The sequence below is a fragment of the Pelodiscus sinensis genome, chromosome 2 (genome assembly GCF_052426305.1).
Source record: "Pelodiscus sinensis isolate ZL-2025 chromosome 2, ASM5242630v1, whole genome shotgun sequence".
Lineage (NCBI taxonomy): Eukaryota > Metazoa > Chordata > Testudines > Trionychidae > Pelodiscus > Pelodiscus sinensis.
This window is the reverse complement of record NC_143053.1, coordinates 229,993,884-230,012,405: the sequence shown is the minus strand read 5'-3', so window position 1 is coordinate 230,012,405 and position 18,522 is coordinate 229,993,884. Positions and strand designations below refer to the sequence as shown.

General features: G+C 44.1%; 1 protein-coding gene and 1 pseudogene across 12 annotated transcripts in view; one reads left to right on the top strand and one right to left on the bottom strand.

Annotated features, from left to right (window-relative positions):
• WAC (WW domain containing adaptor with coiled-coil) overlaps window positions 1-3,696 on the bottom strand; it is a 93,088-nt gene extending 89,392 nt beyond the window's left edge. For 2 of the 3 annotated variants that reach the window (XM_006124776.5, XM_006124779.5), the window contains exons 1-3: window positions 3,347-3,694; window positions 3,180-3,216; window positions 1,580-1,775 (exon numbers count right to left, since the gene is read on the bottom strand). In XM_006124776.5, coding sequence (XP_006124838.2) covers window positions 1,580-1,775; window positions 3,180-3,216; window positions 3,347-3,387 — 274 coding nt within the window. In that variant the 5' untranslated portion in view covers window positions 3,388-3,694. Of the gene's footprint in view, window positions 1-1,579; window positions 1,776-3,179; window positions 3,217-3,346 lie in introns of all 3 variants that reach the window. The other variant, XM_075922588.2, reaches the window with a different exon arrangement.
• A 224-nt stretch (window positions 3,697-3,920) lies between these two features.
• LOC102459566 (microtubule nucleation factor SSNA1 pseudogene) lies at window positions 3,921-7,519 on the top strand (annotated as a pseudogene). 9 transcript variants are annotated; one of them, XR_016348977.1, is made up of 5 exons: window positions 3,921-4,484; window positions 5,617-6,086; window positions 6,469-6,594; window positions 6,718-6,887; window positions 7,179-7,519. The product of XR_016348977.1 is annotated as a microtubule nucleation factor SSNA1 pseudogene, transcript variant X8 (transcript). The 9 variants fall into 9 exon arrangements; XR_016348978.1 differs by lacking the exon at window positions 6,469-6,594; XR_016348975.1 differs by having other exon boundaries at window positions 6,469-6,887.
• Window positions 7,520-18,522: the final 11,003 nt, after the last annotated feature.

Genomic DNA, 18,522 nt, shown 5'->3' with positions numbered 1-18,522 from the left:
GTTATGTAAGTTTTCTGTAACCCTGAAATTGGAGATACAGGGGGAGTACTGAGGTAACTACTTCAGCATGGATACAGTTAGTCACATACTGGAACAATCAACAGTATAGTTTAGTGCAACTATAGAACACACTAACCTGTGTTTAAAATCAGGTAGCCCTTTATATGTACTGGGCATTATGGACATAGATATATCAACACCTAGTCAAGAAGTTCCAGTTGTGTCCAAACAGCTCATTCCAATTCATAAAAATAGTATGAGTATGCCATTCTTCTTAATGGTATCATTAATTAAAATGCATGCAGTTTAAACTTTTGTGTAACTATTCCAGAGCGTAAGTAGGCTCTGCCCATTTGTTCTATACAATTTCTGTTACTGACAATTTAACATTGAGTGAAACAATTATATTATGTTTATGAAATGTAAGGAAGACATGATTTCTAACTATGTAAAGAATACTTAGAGTGTAACAATCACTTCAATCTATTTCACTTTTTGTCATTTAAACTTTATTTAAAAGGGCTTGCATTCACTTATGCAAACATTTAAGACTACTTGTTACACCTACTAAAACCACTCTGAACATGTCACCATTATCAAAATACACTGAATTTTTCACTCTATGAAGGAAAGGGGAAAGAGGAGGAAATGGAGAAGTAACCTTCTGTTGCCTCTAGATATTCCAATATCTACACTACATTATCCACTACATTATCCCCCAACACCACTGTATGCAATAAAACCCTGCATCACCAACCATTCAGTTCAGGTGGACTTGAAAACTTCAATTTACTTCTCCTATTTTACAGAGAAAATGTATTCAATACTCAGCTTCCCACTCCTTCCCTTCCAAATGCTTCTGTAATGACCCTTCAAACATTTACACATGTGCTTACTTTTCCTATGGTAAGTTTCATGGAAATCAGTTGAACTCCTCAGAGCAGTAAAAAGTTAAGGAAAATAAAAGTGTTAAGTGTTTGAAGGATCAGGGCCTTCGAGAGCAAGTAACTAGAACTAGAAATTAAATGGCACTGCAGAACAGAAGCTTATCAGACATATATCATATTTGGAAATGTAACATTTAGATGAACAGCACATCAAAAATATTAATCCAAGTTAATCTGTGGACATTTCCTTATGCACGAACACATTATGAATAATTAAATAATTGAACAGATGACACACTATCAGCAGCTGGAACTCTGATGCTTCAAAACCAATGGAAGAATAAAAATGTATTTTGCTTATGGAAACATCTAAAATGTAATCCAATTAAGATGTTCTCATAAACTACTCTTTCCAGCACCTTTAGAAGTCACCTTAAAAATGCACCAATACCAAAAAAAATTAATTGCTTTAATCTCTTGGTGTCTTTGTTGACATCTACTATTTTTTGGAAGAAAAAAAGAATCAGTTTAATATAAAAGACTCAAGGCAATGACCTCTGGTGGAACTGAGTACCAGTGCACAGTCTTCTCACCATTGTGTAAGACATGTCACTTGTAACTGTTTTACTTATTATTTCAATAAAATTTAAATCAGATTACTGCTTAAATAAAAATGATTAGAAACAACTCACCTCCATCCCTCTCTCTAACTCTGTGAGTATGCACACTTTTTGCTTTACTGTGCCCTGTGCTGTCACTATATTTGTTTTCAGGGCTATCAGACCGTCGCAACATTTTATTTGGTGGTGAAGGATCTGCGGTGTCTCGCATCTTGTCATGACGGTGATCACCACCACTGGGGTGACTCTTTGATGAGTATTTAAGAGTCTGCAAGAAAATACATTTTAAATTAATTTAATTTTTGTAGCAGTTAACATCACTTCCAACTAACAGAAAATCTAATTTTTCAAGATAAGTAAAAATTTTCACTTCAGTGAATATTTAAGCCACATATTAGCACTTTAGGAACACAAGTAGAATAAGGCTTTCCTATGTTAATTATATATATATATATATATAAAGTAAAAAATTCTAATTTAGCTTTTTTACCTAATTTTCCTACTGTGGTTTCAGTGTGGAATATCTCCTATAATAGGGTATTAGAATTAAACTGCAATTCCTTGAATTCTTATTCATCTTGTGTTACATACATTCAGCACTACACAGACTGCTTTCTTCATTTTGGGGAGGACAAAATATTCAGGTGTTTAATAAGTAACTGAATAAAAACAGATTACAAATTCTGCTTGAACCACAGTGTACACACTACAAATTTCATCAAGACACCTAAGCTCACCCACCACCTTGAATTTCCATAACAAACTTTATTTGAGCACAAGAACTAAGATAGTATTTAAAATGAGACTGAATAAGCAGGTGTGAGGGGTGTAGCGGGAAGCTTACTTTGTGTTCATTCTGGAAAATGTACACATTGGAAGCAGCATGATCAACATCTTTCACCCATTTGCTTTCATAATGCAAACTTCAGGATGGGGGAATGTTTACATTTAGGTGAACTGTCACTGACAACTTTCAGTTGTCACACTGTTTCACAAGCAGCCTGCCACATGCCTAGAAATTTCATAACAGCCCCTCAAATGTGTACACTCAAGAGAGCACAATACTCCACTATACTACTCATGGTGATAAGTGTCCTCAAAATACACAGTGCAATACCCACTGCTCCCCAAGAACTGGGTTTCCATGTGCACAAGGAGAGGGAGTACATTATGCCTCTCAAAGTACTTTCTTAGTTGGCACAAGGATTTTGATGCAGATTTCTGAGTGCAGCCTGTAGCCCCAGTAATCTGGTGCCTATAGGGTGCCCTGCTCAGGTCACAGTCCCAAGCAGGGATTTGGGGAGCAGGAGGTGCTTTCCAAAGGGGCCTTTAGAGAACAAATTTTACTATCTATTTTTCACTAATTGGATACTGACTCATTCTCCCGCCCCCCCCCCTCCCGGCACTGAAGGCCGAACTCTACACAAGACCGCGCTAGGCCTCGCCTCACTTCTCTGCCTCTGTCCCGGGCGGCGCAGAGGTAACTGGGACCTCGCGCCCCTCACATGTAAGCGCCCTCCTCCCCAGGACTAAGGGGCTTGTGAGGGGAGGAGACAGGGAAGTGGCTGCACCGCGGCCTGTGTCGGCGGACGAAGCCTGCGCTGGAGTAGCTCCCCCCTCCGCTCTCTCCCCCGCTCCTCCTCCTAGGCCTAGCGGCCGGCGCTGCAAGTACCTGGTAGGGCTGGGAGTCCCCCCTGCGGTCGTGACAGCTGGAAGAGAGAGAGAAAGAGACGTTAGCGAACAACCGTTACCGGCCGCCGAGGGGGAGGGGTACCACAAACATGGCGGAGGGTCTGGGGAGCCCCCCGCGGGTGGCGGGGAGGAAGGAGGGGGATTTACCCATCACTGAGTCTCTGCTGTTTCCTCGCATACATTACCATCAATGCCCGGCCTGTGTGTGTGAATGTGAGGGGACCAGGAGGGGACGGCCGCGGCCGGGCCACAGGCGCCGAGGGGGGAGGAGGGGGAGGCAGCGCTCCGCCTCACCACCGACCGGGACAGGGAAGGGGAGGGAGGGAGGGGGCGGCTCAGGCAGCTCAGCTGGGAGCAGCGCTCACGGGCCCATCTCCGCTCCGCACAGCGGAAGGGGACACGCCACAGCTCGGCCCCGCACACTCTGAGACACTGAGGAGCTCAGACTCCTCCGCCGCTGCCGCTGCCGCTGCCTCCTCCCCCCGCTGCGCCCACCGCCGCCGCCGCTCCTCCAACTACATCCGGGAAACTCGGGCGACGCCGTGTTCGGTTCACGTCGGGTGTTTTCGGCTGTTTTCGGCACACTCCTCCCACTCAGTCCCCTCTGCTTTAGGGCGGCCGTGCCTTCGGGAAACATCGGCTCTTTTCGCCAAGTCCAACGCCCTTAATCTTCCCCCTTCGGGCAACATCGGCTCTTTCCGCCACCAGCCCTCCGCTAGTCCGCAACCAGCCCCGGGAAAACATCGGCTATCGCCGTAGAACGTTCCTCTGTATTCGGAAAGTTTCGGGTTTTTCCGTAACCCGTCACCCCCCCCCTCCCCCCCAGCTCTGCGACCACTGCCGGTTGGAGCGCTCGGGGAAAGCAGCTGGTCGGAGCGCCGGGCTGGCTCATTGGTTAAGAGCCCCTCTCCTCTTGCGGAGCATGGCAAGCTCTTGAGAGGCGTGCTCCGCGCTGCTACCGACAGCCTGGGGTGAGAGCGCTGCTTACCAGTTAGTAGCTCTTCCGGCTGCCGGCGGAGGCTCTTTGGCCAGGTCGGACACAGCAGGGGCAATAGCAAGAGAGAGGGGCTTCTCCAAGCCGGATTGAGAAAAGGGAGGCTGGAAAGGGTCTGCCTCAAGCCTAGGAAGCAGCTTATATACGTCCTGTGTTCGGAGAGAAAGCGCGGCAGAGAAGAGGTTAAAACGACCCTGTGGGAGGCTCGCAGCTGGCTGCTTGGGTTGTGAGTGTGTCCCATGCGCTGCCCTTTGCGGTGCTTGTTTGTCTCGTAGCAGCCCCAGTGGATGTGTAAGTCCTAAGACTCGAAAGCCGGAGCTTTGTTCCTATCTGTGTTAGGCACGTGCCTTAGTTATCACCGCCATAGTTGCTGTGGGAGTTGGGTAGCAATAAGAAGAGCCGCTCCTGTGGGGTTTCCTCTCAGGCTTTTTGTAGCTCTCAGAGCTGTTTCTAGCGTCTCCGGCAGGTTTTTTTTCTCTCTAGCGTCTCCAGTTGTTTGGTGGTGGGTTTTTTGTTTTGCTTTTTGGCCTACACTTAGTAGCAAGAGGGTAGAGAGCAGTGAATGTTGGGGTATCCCTGGCACTCACACCAGCTCCAGTCTCGGTGGCCCTACCAAGCTCTTCCGTGTAGACAATGTGCATCCTTCACTGCAGAGTGCTCTTATCCAAACTGCTCCCTGTGTCCTGAGGAGAGCGAAGAAAAGCAGCTCTCCAGAGGCGGGCAGTTCACAAAACATGCTTCTCTAATCGAAATGCTAAATCTCCTTCTAAGCCCTGCTCATATATGCATTTGAAAATAGAGTACTGAATTGATTCACTATAGGCAGACCTGGGAGGTACTGAGAGTGGAGATGGTACTTATGCTTAAGTATCATATGGAGAAAATACCTTTCTTTATCCTTGACTTTGAGTGAGTATTTCTAGTAACAATCCCTACATTTCTATTCTCAATAGAAAAGACCATATTTGTAGAGTAGTTTTATATCAGTGATCAAACACTGAAATTTTGAGCCCAAAAGTAGTTAGGTTTTTTTCCAAGAAAGTCATGCATGTCTGATAAATAGGCAGCTACAATGAAAACTGGTTTGTGATAGTTTTGTTGTAATGAAGGGTTGGACTTCATTTAATGTAAACATCCAATAATTATTAAAAGACACTCATTTAAGCACTCAGCAAATAAATGGAAATTCTGGGACCTTGAATTCTGGCCCTAGTCATTTATTCTCTAGATTGGAAAAGGCTGGGAACACCACAGAAATTGTATCTTTGGGGCTGTAAAACTTAAGTCTGAGGAGATGATGTGTTTTTTCTTTTAAGCAGAGTGTTCTATCATGGCTATGTTTGTACTGGTTTGTTAGCATAGGGTTGCTCACAAAAGCCCAGCTACAAGCGTTTTTATTTTGTTTTTCTTTTTTAAATAAAAGTGCTGAAGGGTGTTGCTGAGAGAAAACTCAAAGCAGTGGCAGAGTCCACTTAGAGGGTGGAGCCTGGAGGATGACTCAGCAGGGAGCGGTTCTGCAGGGTTACAATAATGAGCTGGTGAAATACATGGAAGACTTATGCCTGCAAAGAGAAGAACTGAACAAACAGATCCAGGAAGCGGAAGTGGAAAAAAATAAACTCCAGCATGAAATCCAAATCCTGAATGAGCAACTGGAGTGTGTCTGTGAAACTTTGACCCAAAAGACAGCCTCACGGAACGAGCTTGATAAAATCCTTGCAGAAACTGAAGCTGCTTATATGAAGATTTTGGATAGTTCTAGAATGCTGCTAAATGTCCTGAAGAAGGAAGTGGGGAATTTAAACAAAGCTGCAGAACTGAAAAGCAATGTGTCCTGAAATACCCAAACGCTTGGACTCACCACAATCACAATGCCTCTTGCTCAGAAATAAGGTTAGCCACAGAACACTATGATGAGCATTTATCTGAGAAAGGACTCTACCTTATTTTTTTATATGTTTTAGCACATTTTAACATCATGGAAAATAATGTACAATAAAGATAAATAAAGGTGCAGTTTTGCTAAAAAAAAATTCCTATAACTATCTTTACAACACCTATGAAAAATTATACACTTTGTAAATAGATTTTAGGAAAATAGAGGTCAGATTTTGCACTAGGTTTGGCATGATGTTTACTTGCCCTTACAGTTGTTAGTCAAGGAAATAATTTTTTGATGTACTATTCAAGCCCTGAATGTTCACTGCTGAGTTTCATTGAGATTTATTACTATTCCTTAAATCTGAAAAGAAAAAGCACTTTTGTCTCTCTTCAGTCACACCTCTAGCAATGGCAAGAAGACTTGTTTGTGATTTCTGAAAGAAATTTAGTCCAGTTCTCTCTTACCTGGGGAACATTGTCACTGAGCCCTGGGAAGAAGAAAGGGATGCTATAAAATGAGGTAAATGCTGAATATGGACAAAATACTTTGGGCTCCTTTTGGCTGAGTCAAGATCATGATGATTAATTGTTTTTAGTGGTTGCTAGCCAAACAGAAATCTGTTAACAAATTCTTCTTTTTTAGGGTCTGCTGTCTATCTGAAATTTGCCCATAATTCAAACTCAATATTTAATTTTATAAAGATGGTATCCAGAGGCTCTATGCATTTTTGTGTTGCTTTAAGGCCCACCTACACCCCTTCTAAAATAAATGGAACATGAACACTTAGTCATTTACATCAATATATGTTAAAAGTAAGTATTTTTCCCCTTTTAATACTAGTTAAAAAGAACTCTCAAAACTGAATTTCTAAAATTTCAGTTGGCCATTTCCTTATAAAGTGTGTGGCAACTGTAAACTTGCATACTGGGAGAAAACAGCTTCCATCACTTTTATACCAAGTGACTATATGTGATATTCTAATGGGAAATTCTGAGTCTTTAGAAATCTTGACCATACATGGCCTAACTTATTGTGATAGTTCTTATCACTGTGGAATCTTCATACAACTTGTTGCAGTGACAATTTTTTACTTAACTTTGTAGAAGCTGTCTGTCTACTGGGATCATCTTCTCTGAGGGCAAAAGACAAAACTACCTGAAGACTTTATTTTGGATTCACTTGTGTAAAATGTCTATTATTCATGTATTATAGACTCCAAAGAATTTTGAAGAATATGGGTGGGAGAGTTCTAAATGCACATTAAGAAAATAATATTAAAGATGGTTCTCTAGTTTTGAAGTTTTCTTTTGAAAGTGATTAAAAACCTAGTTTAGAAGGGCAAAGAAGAGAAAATGGCAGAAATCTCAATTCTAATCCTGTTTTCTATTTCTAGTATGTATTAAATCTTTTATATTGCCCTGCACAGTAACATATTGTAGCACTAGGTTTGTTCTTAGATGTGCCTGGCAGTAAAATCTTTCATACAGGTTCTATACATTTAAAAGACTGCAGTTATACACTGCCTGATAAGTAAGGGTAACACAAACAATGAATCCCTCAGATGTAAGAGTAAAGGGTTTGTTACTGCACATTGTCTCTAGTTAATTAGTCTATATTCAGTTTTTGCATCCTCCTGATTCCCCTATGTACAGTGCTGCTTTTAAAAAAAGTCTCATGGGGATAGGATGGCTGAGCTAATAAACAATTTGTTCAAGTACCATTTCTGCTAGTCTCTTGAAAAATACAAAACTAGCCACTATTAGGGATTCTGCTATTGTTTGGTACTGTAACTCTAATGAGGTAAAATCCTGCATTCTTGTTTTTATTTTACTTCACAAATTACAGCAGATATTTTTGACTGAGTCTGAGCTTCTGTCTATCCATCCACATGTTTGATCTGCTTACCCTGTCTGATCCTGCTGAGTATTGATTACTATGTCATGTTTGTTACTGACATCACAACCTTAGATTTTTCTTAGTCTCTAGATAAGTACAGCAAGGACTTCTGTCCTAGCTTGGCATGTAGTTGTTTTACTTAGACATAAAGAATTTCAGGTGGAAAAAGAACTTGTATCATGAAAGCTCTGGTTACAGAGAACTCAAATGGCAGCTTCATACCTCTTGTATTTCCCATGTCATTTGGAAGGAGTGAGTGAGAGGCAGTTTGTCAATAAAATAACTATATCATATGCAATAAGCAGTATTTCCTATTACCATGCTTAAGCAATTAAAACTTTAGTTTAATTTTACAATTTATGTACAACATCAGCTAGTACAGACAAAATTGAAATACTTGTGCTGATAACATTTTTTTTTTAAAAGCCAATGATTGGCTACCAAAAGCAAGCAAATACATTTATTATCCCAATATCTCAACACAATGGGAATACAATTTAAATGGTCATATGCTGCTAACTGAAACTCAGCTGAAATTAGTGGACAGTTCCGAAGCACAGATGGAGGGCAGAGTATGGCCTTATGTCTGCTCTGTTAGGGTATCTCTACACTACGGTGTTATTTCGAAATAGCTCATTTTGAAATAAAGTGTCTATGCATAAAATGCATTTTGAAACAGCATTTTGCTATTTCGAAATAGCATGTCCACCCTGAGTGCATTTAAGGCTGGCCGGAACCAGTTCTAGCAGGGCACCAGGACAGGACTTACTGTGTGGGGCTGCTGCCTGAGGTCTGTGCTTAAAGGGACAGCCAGTTCTCAGGTTTCCCTGCTTGCTTGTCTACCTCACTGAGGGACAGCAAAGTATTTTGTCTCTGCATGCTCTGGTTGCCCTCACTCGGGACACCACAGCACTCTGCAATATGGAGCCAGAGCTGCCCCTGGGCACTCTGGTGCTTCTCTTGGATGCATTGCTGCGTGCCTGGCTGCACTTTCTGCAGACTGCCATCCGGGAGGTCTATCGGGGGGCTGTCAGTATCCAGGAGGCCCTGCATGAGAGCTTCTACCCTGAGGAGCACTAACAGCCTCCCTGGTTTGCCCCACTGGAGGCCTGTGCCTCATTCCTCCCTCACGTCCTTCTACTTACCCCTCCCTAACTCTCCTTCCTGATGTCAATAAAATACACGTATTTTCATGAACTTGGGTCGGGGCAGTGACTGCTGGCTCTGGGCTGGCAGGCTTGGAGCTGGTACAGGCACTGTGGCCTGAGTCTACCCCTTTAAGGGCTCCAGGGAGGGGGGAGGGAGAAGAGTGTTCTTGGTTGAGGCTGGGTGGCCATCAGGTCACCCTGGGAAGGCTGGAGTCCCCCTATTTCAAAATAAGTGTCTACACAGCACTTATTTCGAAATAGCTATTTCGAATTTGGTGTTATTCCTCGTAGAATGAGGTTTATCAAATTCGAAATAAGCGCTCCGCTATTTTGATTTAATTTTGAAATAGTGGTTGGCTTGTGTAGACACTAGGAAAGTTATTTCGAAATAACAGCTGTTATTTAGAAATAACTTTGCTGTATAGACATACCCTTAGAGTGTTTTTGCCTCTTATTAGTGCATAACCTCTGGCCAAATGGCATGGATAAGGCCTTTTTAAAGTATAGATACTCTATACTCCTAACATGCTTGACTTTTCTTTAGTGGCTGCAATTTAATTACAATAGGATTGTAGAGCATTCAGGAAACAGATTACATCCTAACAAATTCAGTTGCATTATGCTATTTTAGGTACATATTATTCTGTGTGTGGGGAGAGGGGGACAGGCTTTTTAAAGTTCTGCTATCAGAGATACATTGGGAATATTGAAATGGAAGCTGATAAAAGTAGGAGAGAGGAGGTGAAGATGTTTGTACAAGTTGTTCTTAGCTTAGAAAAAACCATGGGCTCTCAGAGCTAGGAACCCCAATGAAGAAATACAGACACAGTGTGCAACGTTTAAATTATTCTTTCTTCAGAATAGAATAAAAAGCGAAAAAAAGCTAAGCCAGGATTTCTCCTTTTCAATATTATACAAAGGTGTCCTTTCACCCACCCCTGCATATGCTTCTCAGTTCAGCTGTGCCGCTCGCGCACGCAGGTCCAATGCCTGCTATGCCCCCTTGTCCGGTGTGCGGGGAGAGTTCTGAATAACAATTCCCCCTCTTTCCTCAGTCAGGGGTCCGCCCTCTCTCACGGGCCCCAGCCCAGGGCCCTAAGAACAGGCTCTCACAGCGTCCTGTCCGGCTGGTGGGGTTGATCCCCGAAACTTACCAGCCCACTGGCAAATCCTGGTATGCCCTGCCCTGGGCTGCTTCCTACCCCACTGACCTCAGCAGTGCTTCCCTGCACTGGCTTGCCTCCCCTGATTCAAGCCCGGTTTCTCTTTCTTACTCTGGGCTCCTCTTTTTCACCTTTCATCTCCAGGCTCTCCTGGCTCTGTCTCCCTCTTTCTGCTCTCCTCACCCGTCTCTCCTTCCCAGCCTCCTCCTCTAGACTCTCCTCCAGTACTCTCCTTCTCCCTCCATCCCTCGTTCAGCTCTCCTTCTCCCCTTTTATTCCCCGTTGGCGTCACTCTCCCTGACATCACCCACTGACCTCCGGGTGGGGGCATCCTGACGTCACTGACGTGACCTGACGCTCAGGGTTTCCCCGGCATCCGGCTCCTGCACCTGTCAGCTGGGCTGCAGCTGCCGAACAGCATGCACAGGGGGCCGGTGTTTCCCAGCTCGCCCCAAGGAGCTCATGCACCACCACGGGGTTGGTGTGGACCTCGGCTAGCTTGAGACAGCAGCCCCACACACTAAGTCCGACCCTGATGCCCTTTTGGCACTGGTAACGACCAGCTTTACCTTTGATTCAGGTCTACGCAACATGGACGCACTATTTCGAATTAGAAAAACGCTATTTTGAATTAGTTTTTGTGTCTAGATGCATTATTTCGATTTAGCTTATTTCAAATTAACTAATTCGAAATAAGTTAATTTGAAATAGCGCTGTAGTGTAGACATACCCCTAGAGAGCAGTAGAGATGCAAGTTCTGGCCAGAGTGTTCAGAGTGGGGCACTGTAGGATGCCTCCCAGAGGCCAATAGCCTCAACTTTCACCAACGCTGTGTCTATGCTACTGTAAACTCGACTATGGGAAATAGTGTTACTTCACATTAAATTAGGAGTAACAGCATTGACTTCAGCAGCCCTTAAGGTTGACACAATAGGCTTGGTAGTGTGGATGCATCATTTAGAAAATCGACCATACATGGCTAAATTCAATGTAAAGTCCTAGTGTGGACCAAGCCTAAGATTATGAAAGACCTTACATGGGCTTGTGGTTGTTGCACTGGGCCAAATTTTAAGAGGTGCTGGTGATCTGTAGCTTCCATGGAATCCACTGCTCACCAGCGCACAGAACCTTAGCCTTTGTGAATAACAGAATTTCTTTTTAAACAGTTCTGAAATAGATTTTGTGCTTAACCCCTCTGCCCCACCTTTTGTCTATCTGCTCCTCTCTGTATGTAGATCAGCTACTATAGCTACACCAATGTTTGTACTATTTTTTATTTGAATCTGTGCTAACAGTCCAGTACAACTTAGAGAGTGCTCTCTTGTGTTGCAGCTTGTTCCAATTCCAGGGGCAAATTCTGTGGAATTTGAAGGTAGCTGCATTACACAGGTGTAATTTGAGTTACAGAATCCAGTGTTCATGCACAAGCCAAAAATAACACAGCTTGTGGGTTTTTAGTAGCTTTTTGCAGGCCTGAAATTTACTAAAGCCTTCATTTTACTTGTACGCTGACAAAGTTGACTCAAATATAGAATCTCATTATGCCATTTTTACACAGCTAATAGTCAAAGTAGAATCACACTTGAAAAAGAAGAGATGTAAAAAACCTAGGGAAAATTTTTAGGTGTGTATTTATTTAGGCAGTTGTTCTCTAACAGGAATGCCACTCAGTAATAACTGTAACTGTTTATTGCACAACAGTGCGTGGATTCCTTGATGTACAAATGTAGGGATACTCTTTAGTAATTACTATCCTATATATTGTCACCTATGTAGTGAGGTGAGGTAATATGTTTTATTGGATCAACTTCCGTTGATGAGAAATATGCTTTTAGTTACCTCACCTACTTCATGTCTCTAATATCCCAGAACAGACATGAATACAACTGCTCTGCAAACAACCTGCATCGTTTATCTGAACCATATATTGGAGTGTGTAGGGGAGCCTGGACGGCCCTTCCTTGACCAGAACAATGTCTTCAGTGCTAGGCCTTGTTCCGGCCTTGTCCAAAGTATGGATCTCTAACAAACCACCCTAGGTCTGACTCGAGCCAGGGCACACACATGTGTACGCACGCAGGCCAGGTCAGAAAGGGGAAAGTCAGGAGTGCTGCCCAATTATGCAGAACTTGTACAGGACAGTGAGACCAGGCCAAAAAGAGCAGAAACAACCTGCTCAACCAGTACATCCCATTTTTTTGATAAAAGAAAAATTCCAGAGACAGCCAGAAAAAGTATTAATGAAATGCTTTTGCAATATTTTGGCATTGCAAAATGTATCTAGATACTGGCATAATAGGTATTTTATGCAAAATGTAGTTTATTGGTAGATATTACTAGAACGACCAAGTCTCGCTTTGCTATAAATATAAGGGTAGAAGATCTAATCAGTGGGAGGGATTGAGTAAGGTGTCCCCACTATCTTACTCACTGCAACAAGAAGGTGAACCAATTCCTACTGCCCGATGCATTGTGGACGCCTCTGCAAGTGGAGAAAGAAAGAGCCCTTGACCTCCTGTCTGATAATCATAAGGGTAACAGCATTGGAACTCTGTGTGTGTGTGTGTGTGTGTGTGTGATGCAAAGGAATAAGTATATGTATATTCATATTCTTATAAGTGAGTAGCTTGTGCATTGTTCTAGGTAAAGGTGTTACTATACTGTCTGTGCTAACTATCCCATGTATTGAAATAGATCTGTGTAACTGCACTGCTTTCCTTTACTATTCTGTGCACAATAAAGTTAACAAGAGTTCATCTGAGGTGTTTTTACTGTCTCCTCTTGTATCTAAAAATTGAACCACATGACAGGGTGGATATCATATATATGGAGAGGAGACCCTTTTGATTAGTAACAGCTTACATTTGAGGGTCCTAAAGGACAGAGCCAGAGAAAGTAGCTTCAATGACCAGCTTGCTCTTGTGGGAGGCACCCAAACCAGTGTAAATGAGAGAAATAGAGGGCCACAGAGACTCAGGAGGATGTAGGTTTGCTAAAGGTCTATACATTCTGTTCTGTTACTGTAACTTAAATGGAAAGTCTATCTAACTTAGCTGATAGTGAAACCTAAGGTTAAATATGCCTAAAAGGTGTTTTGTTTAAAATTTATTTTTCTCTAATGCTTTGTTATAACTGCTAAATAAAATACTTTATCTCAAGAAGGCTGTTGGTCAAGATCACAGGTGACAGGTGGCTGAAGGGAGAAAATATAGGTGCCTGAAGCACAGGTGTGCAGGATGGTAAGTGGTTTCTATAAACAGGGGCTGTGCCTAGACTGCTAAAATGTAGTTTTCATGTACTACATTTAAACTACAGAGCCACAGCAGGGGTTGGTCTGGGATCTAGTGTGAGCTGGAACCAGGTCTCAGACCTCCACCTCTGCATTTGAAATGTAATAAGAGCTGCTGGGCTCTTATTACAGTTAAAATGCAGAGCAGCAGTGGGGGTAGATCCAGGACTCAGCCAGTATCTGGCTATCCAGGACCCAGCCAGTAACTGGTATCGAGCAGTCCAGGATCAGGCCAGGTCCTAGACTGCTGTGCCTCTGCCTTGCCTGTCTCCCCACAGAGATGGAGCTGGGGGGAACTGGCTTTTAAGCCTAGCCTTATCGGGTAGTCAACTAATTGAGTAGTTGCTTACCTCGCTAGCTCATACCCCTTATGGGGGATGAAGTAATGGTATCCATGCCTCCCCCCCCCCCCTTTAGCCATAGGGGGTATGGATGTTGGGGTTTGCCACAACATATTAGTGCTCATTTGTATCATTGTGATGAATGGGAGGACAACTGTGGAAGGGCTCTTGGGAGCAAGGATGTCCATCATAGGGTCCGCACCCCCAATAATCCTTTCCACCTTCAGCCTGAGGTTCTGAAACATCCGTCTCAAGAGGAAATATCCAAGGTGGGGACCATGTTCACAAAGGTTGTGGAGGACACATTACACAGCCACCTCTTGGGGGATGTTCTGATTGCCCAGGTCCAGCCAGGCAACAGAACCTCCCTTTCAGATGACCAAAGACACCCTCTGCAACAATGCAGGCCCTGCTGAGCCTGCTATCAAAGAGTTCCTTGCTTTGGCCTCACTCCTTTCCCCCCCACCACCTCCATGCTGGGGACAAGCAGGCATGGGAATGTGCCAGCCAGGCCAGGAGCCTGAGGGTAGTGATGGGGGATGGGGCAGCTCGGCTTCCCTCCATGCCATGCACACACCAGGTCCAGGAATGGCAGTGTCCCTCAGAGTATTTGTATCCCTACCTGCTGGAGGAGTGGGGGTAGGGTGTTGGAGGGAAGTGTATGGGAGTCCCCTCCACTTCCTTCCCATCCCAACAGGCTCCCCTAGCAGGGGCTCAGTGTCCTCTACCTAACCGCGCTGTCCCTGAGAGCACATTCTGCCCTGAGAGTGTGGGCATGACCTTGTGCCGTGTGCACCACTGCTCTGTGCGTGTGTGTGTGTGTGTGTGTGTCCATGTCCCCAGCCTTCTTATAGTGGTGGCTTATGATGGGAGGGTGTCCTACCCCGGTGTTCGGAATAAGGCAGACCTCTCCAGACACCCTGTGAGCAAGAGCACAAGGGCCCTCTGGTGTAGCCTGCTGGGGCTGTGTGTCCTGGATTGGTGGTCCATGTGCACCCACATGCACAGGCTGTTGTCTGATCCCCAGGCCGAGAAGAGCAAGCAAGGAGCATGTAGCAGCTCCTCGGTGCTTGCTACCTCCACTCATGTGTGTCTAGGGAAAGTAATGGCACTCACCTAATAGGCCTTCCCCAGCTTTGGATGAAGCCTGGGAGACATTTTGGGAAGGGGGGGGTACTGGCTCGAAGGTGAACATGACCTCCTGGCTAGTGGGCATCAAGATGGTGCTGGCCTCATCTGGCTTCTCTTCCTCCTCTGCACAGGTTCTGTCTCCCAAGGAGGGTGATGATGGGCGTCTCCAGCCCAGAGTCCACAACAAGAGGGGGGAAGAGACTGACCCCCCCCCCCAATGCGGTAGAGCTGGTCGTAATAAGGGTAGATCTCCCTGGCCTTGGAATAGGCTTGCCTGAGCTCCTTGATCTTCATGCTCACCTGCTCTTGGGTACATATGTGGCCCTTGTGGCCCAGGCTGCCAGCCATCCGGCCATGGACATCCATATTCCTGCGCCTGGTATGGAGATCCTGGAGTCTGCTTCCTCTTCCCAGACCTCAATGACATCCAGGATCTCTACACCAGACCAGGAAGGGTCCCCAGACGGGGTCCTGGGAGCTGGCTGCCTACTTGGCTGCAGCCATGGAGGGCTCAGACAGAGCACGGGGGTCGCTCATGGCAGCAGGGACAGCTGTGATGGCTGCTGCAATGTGGCACAGGGCTATCAGGGTGTGACAAGCCCTTCCCCTGTGGCTTTAAGAACTGCAGGGAAAGCGGAACTATAGAGTTCTGATGAGTGTGGTCAGCAGGGCACCTGTGGGAAACCCTGGAGGCCACTTATTTCAAAATAACTCTAGCTGCCCTGTCTACACACACTCTATTTCAAAATAGCTATTTTGAAATAGGTGTTATTCCTCATAAAATGAGGGTTACAGAATTAGAAATAAGATGCCTATTATCATATATATAGTAGCCCAGTGTCTGAGAGTCTGTAATGCTGAAATGCTGGCTGTTCCCTCTAGACGGTCCATGCTGCATGGGGAGTACGGGGCCCAAACGGCTGCTTGCTCCCACGTGACGGCCTGGCTGAGCGGCGCAGAAGTCAGCCAAGCACCACGGCGGGAGGCGAAGGGGGGCGGGCGGTGACGTGCAGCATGACAGCGGCTCCAGGCCCAGCCCCCTGGCTGTGTACGTCACCGCCCCGCCCCCCTTCGCCTCCCGCCGTGGTGCTCAGCTGACTTCTGCGCTGCTCAGCCAGGCCGTCACATGGGAGCAAGTGGTGCAAGCGACCGTTTGGTCCCCGTGCTCAGGAGAGAAGACCGACATAGAGGAGAGACCTGAAAATCTCATCTTATGACAGTCTTATTGCCTAGTTTCAAAATAACGTGCTTGCTGTGTAGATGCTTAGTTATTTCAAAATAATGCTAGTTATTTTGAAATAACACTGCTGTATAGATGTGCCCTTACAGAGTAGTAGCCAACTCTGTTCTACATTAGTCACTTCTTTGTAAACCAGCAGGACTTGATCTGAAGTAATACCGAAAGGAACAGTTACTGCCATTAAAATAATGAGCTTGATATACGAGAAAATAAATGTGAAATAGGGTTCACCTTTGAAAATGTTTTCTATTGTAGCCCATGCATTGAAAAAGCTGGGAACAGGCCTCCTTATTTCATACGTGCTCCCTCTACTGGTTCTGCAGCAGCAAAATATAAAAAGCTGGATCTTCTGTGTATTACATTCTGTAAACACTGAATATCATTTAATTATTTATTTATTTATTTATTTATTTGTAAAAGTATGAATATAGATTCTGAATTCAGGTAGCATTTCCAAGAGATGGTAGTAATTTCCAGGTAGTTAACATGCAAGTTCTAGATTTTAAAGTAGCACTATTAAAGTTGTATGGGACAAAACCCTGGGGTCCTATTCAACATTCACTAAAGAGTTTAATAGGAGTTTTGATTAAGTAGAAACCTAATAAGGGTCTCAATTTGGATTTATAAAATGTCTTGTTAGCAGGTGCACTGTGTTATTTAATGGTATGGTCAGCCTGCATGAAACCATTTTTTTTTTACAAGTGTAAAAGCTGCTTTTGGAGCATGATCAATAGCTTCTTCTGCTTGATTTCCTGTTGTATTAATTTTTTAAATTCTTTTTAGGAAAGATTTAAATAAGAGATCACTGAAAATTTCATACTTAAATAAAAATATTATCTGATATCCTTTGATTATCATAAGAATGGCTATACTGGGTTAGACCAATGGTCCATTTAGCCCAGTATCCCGTCTTCAGACAGTGGCCAATGCCAGGTGCCCCAGAGAGAATAAACAGGGAATCATCAAGTGATCACTTCCCTGTCACCTGTTCCCAGCTTCTGACAAACATCAGTCCTGCTCTTCCAGACTAATAGCCATTAATATATCTATCGTACAGGTATTTATCTAGCTCTTTTATTAACTCTGTTATAGTCTTGGACTTCACAACATTCTCCGGCAAGAAGTTCCACAGGTTGACTATGCATCGTGTGAAGTAGTATGGGTAGTCCCCGACTTACAAATGCATTGACGTACGACCAGCCGCACTTACGACCAACCTCCCATTAAGCGCGGCCACAACTTATGAACAGTTGGTCAGGTGATCAATAATATATCCCTACTGCTATGGAACAGTTTGGTTCATTTAAGATTTTTACTTCATTTGATGCCATGCTTTATTTCACAGATAGTGCCACTCTCCCATCAACATGACCTGTTTGGTTCTTTTGATACAATTTGTACTCTGGTGTTACCATGTCCTTTTTATTATCCTCATTCCACCAGGTTTCTGTGATGCCTATTATATCATTATCCTCATTCAATATGAGGCACTCCAGCTCACCCATCTTATTTTTTAGACTTCTAGAGTTTGTATATAAACACTTTAAAACTCATCACTATTTAGCTGTCTGCTATTACACAATGGCTGTGTCTAGACTGGCAAATTTTTCCACAAAATCATCTGCTTTTGCGGAAAAACTTGCCAGCTGTCTACACTGGCCACTCGAATTTCCGCAAAAGCACTGACGATCTCATGTAAGATTGTCAGTGCTTTTGCGGAAATACTATGCTGCTCCCGTTCGGGCACAAGTCTTTTTCAGAAAAACTTTTGCGCAAAAGGGCCAGTGTAGACAGCAGAGATTTGTTTTCCGCAAAAAAAGCCCCGATGGCGAAAATGGCGATCAGGGCTTTTTTGTGGGAAAGCGCGTCTATATTGGCCACGGACGCTTTTCTGCAAAAAGTGCTTTTGCAGAAAAGCGTCCTGCCGATCTAGATGCGCTTTTCCGAAAATGCTTTTAACGGAAAACTTTTCCATTAAAAGCATTTCCGGAAAATCATGCCAGTGTAGACGTAGCCAATGTGATTGAATGGGACTCTTCCATTTGACTGTTTCTCATCAGATCTTACTCATATTTTATCATCTTCCATCCTTTCCTTTTTTCTAGGACATAGAAAATCTCTATTAATAGACCCTCTCCTGGGGATGTCACTGTCTCATCCATGTGCTCTTCTGCACCTCTTGGCTTTCTCCCAGCCCTTAATTTAAAAACTGCTCTACAAGCTTTTTAATTTTAAGTGC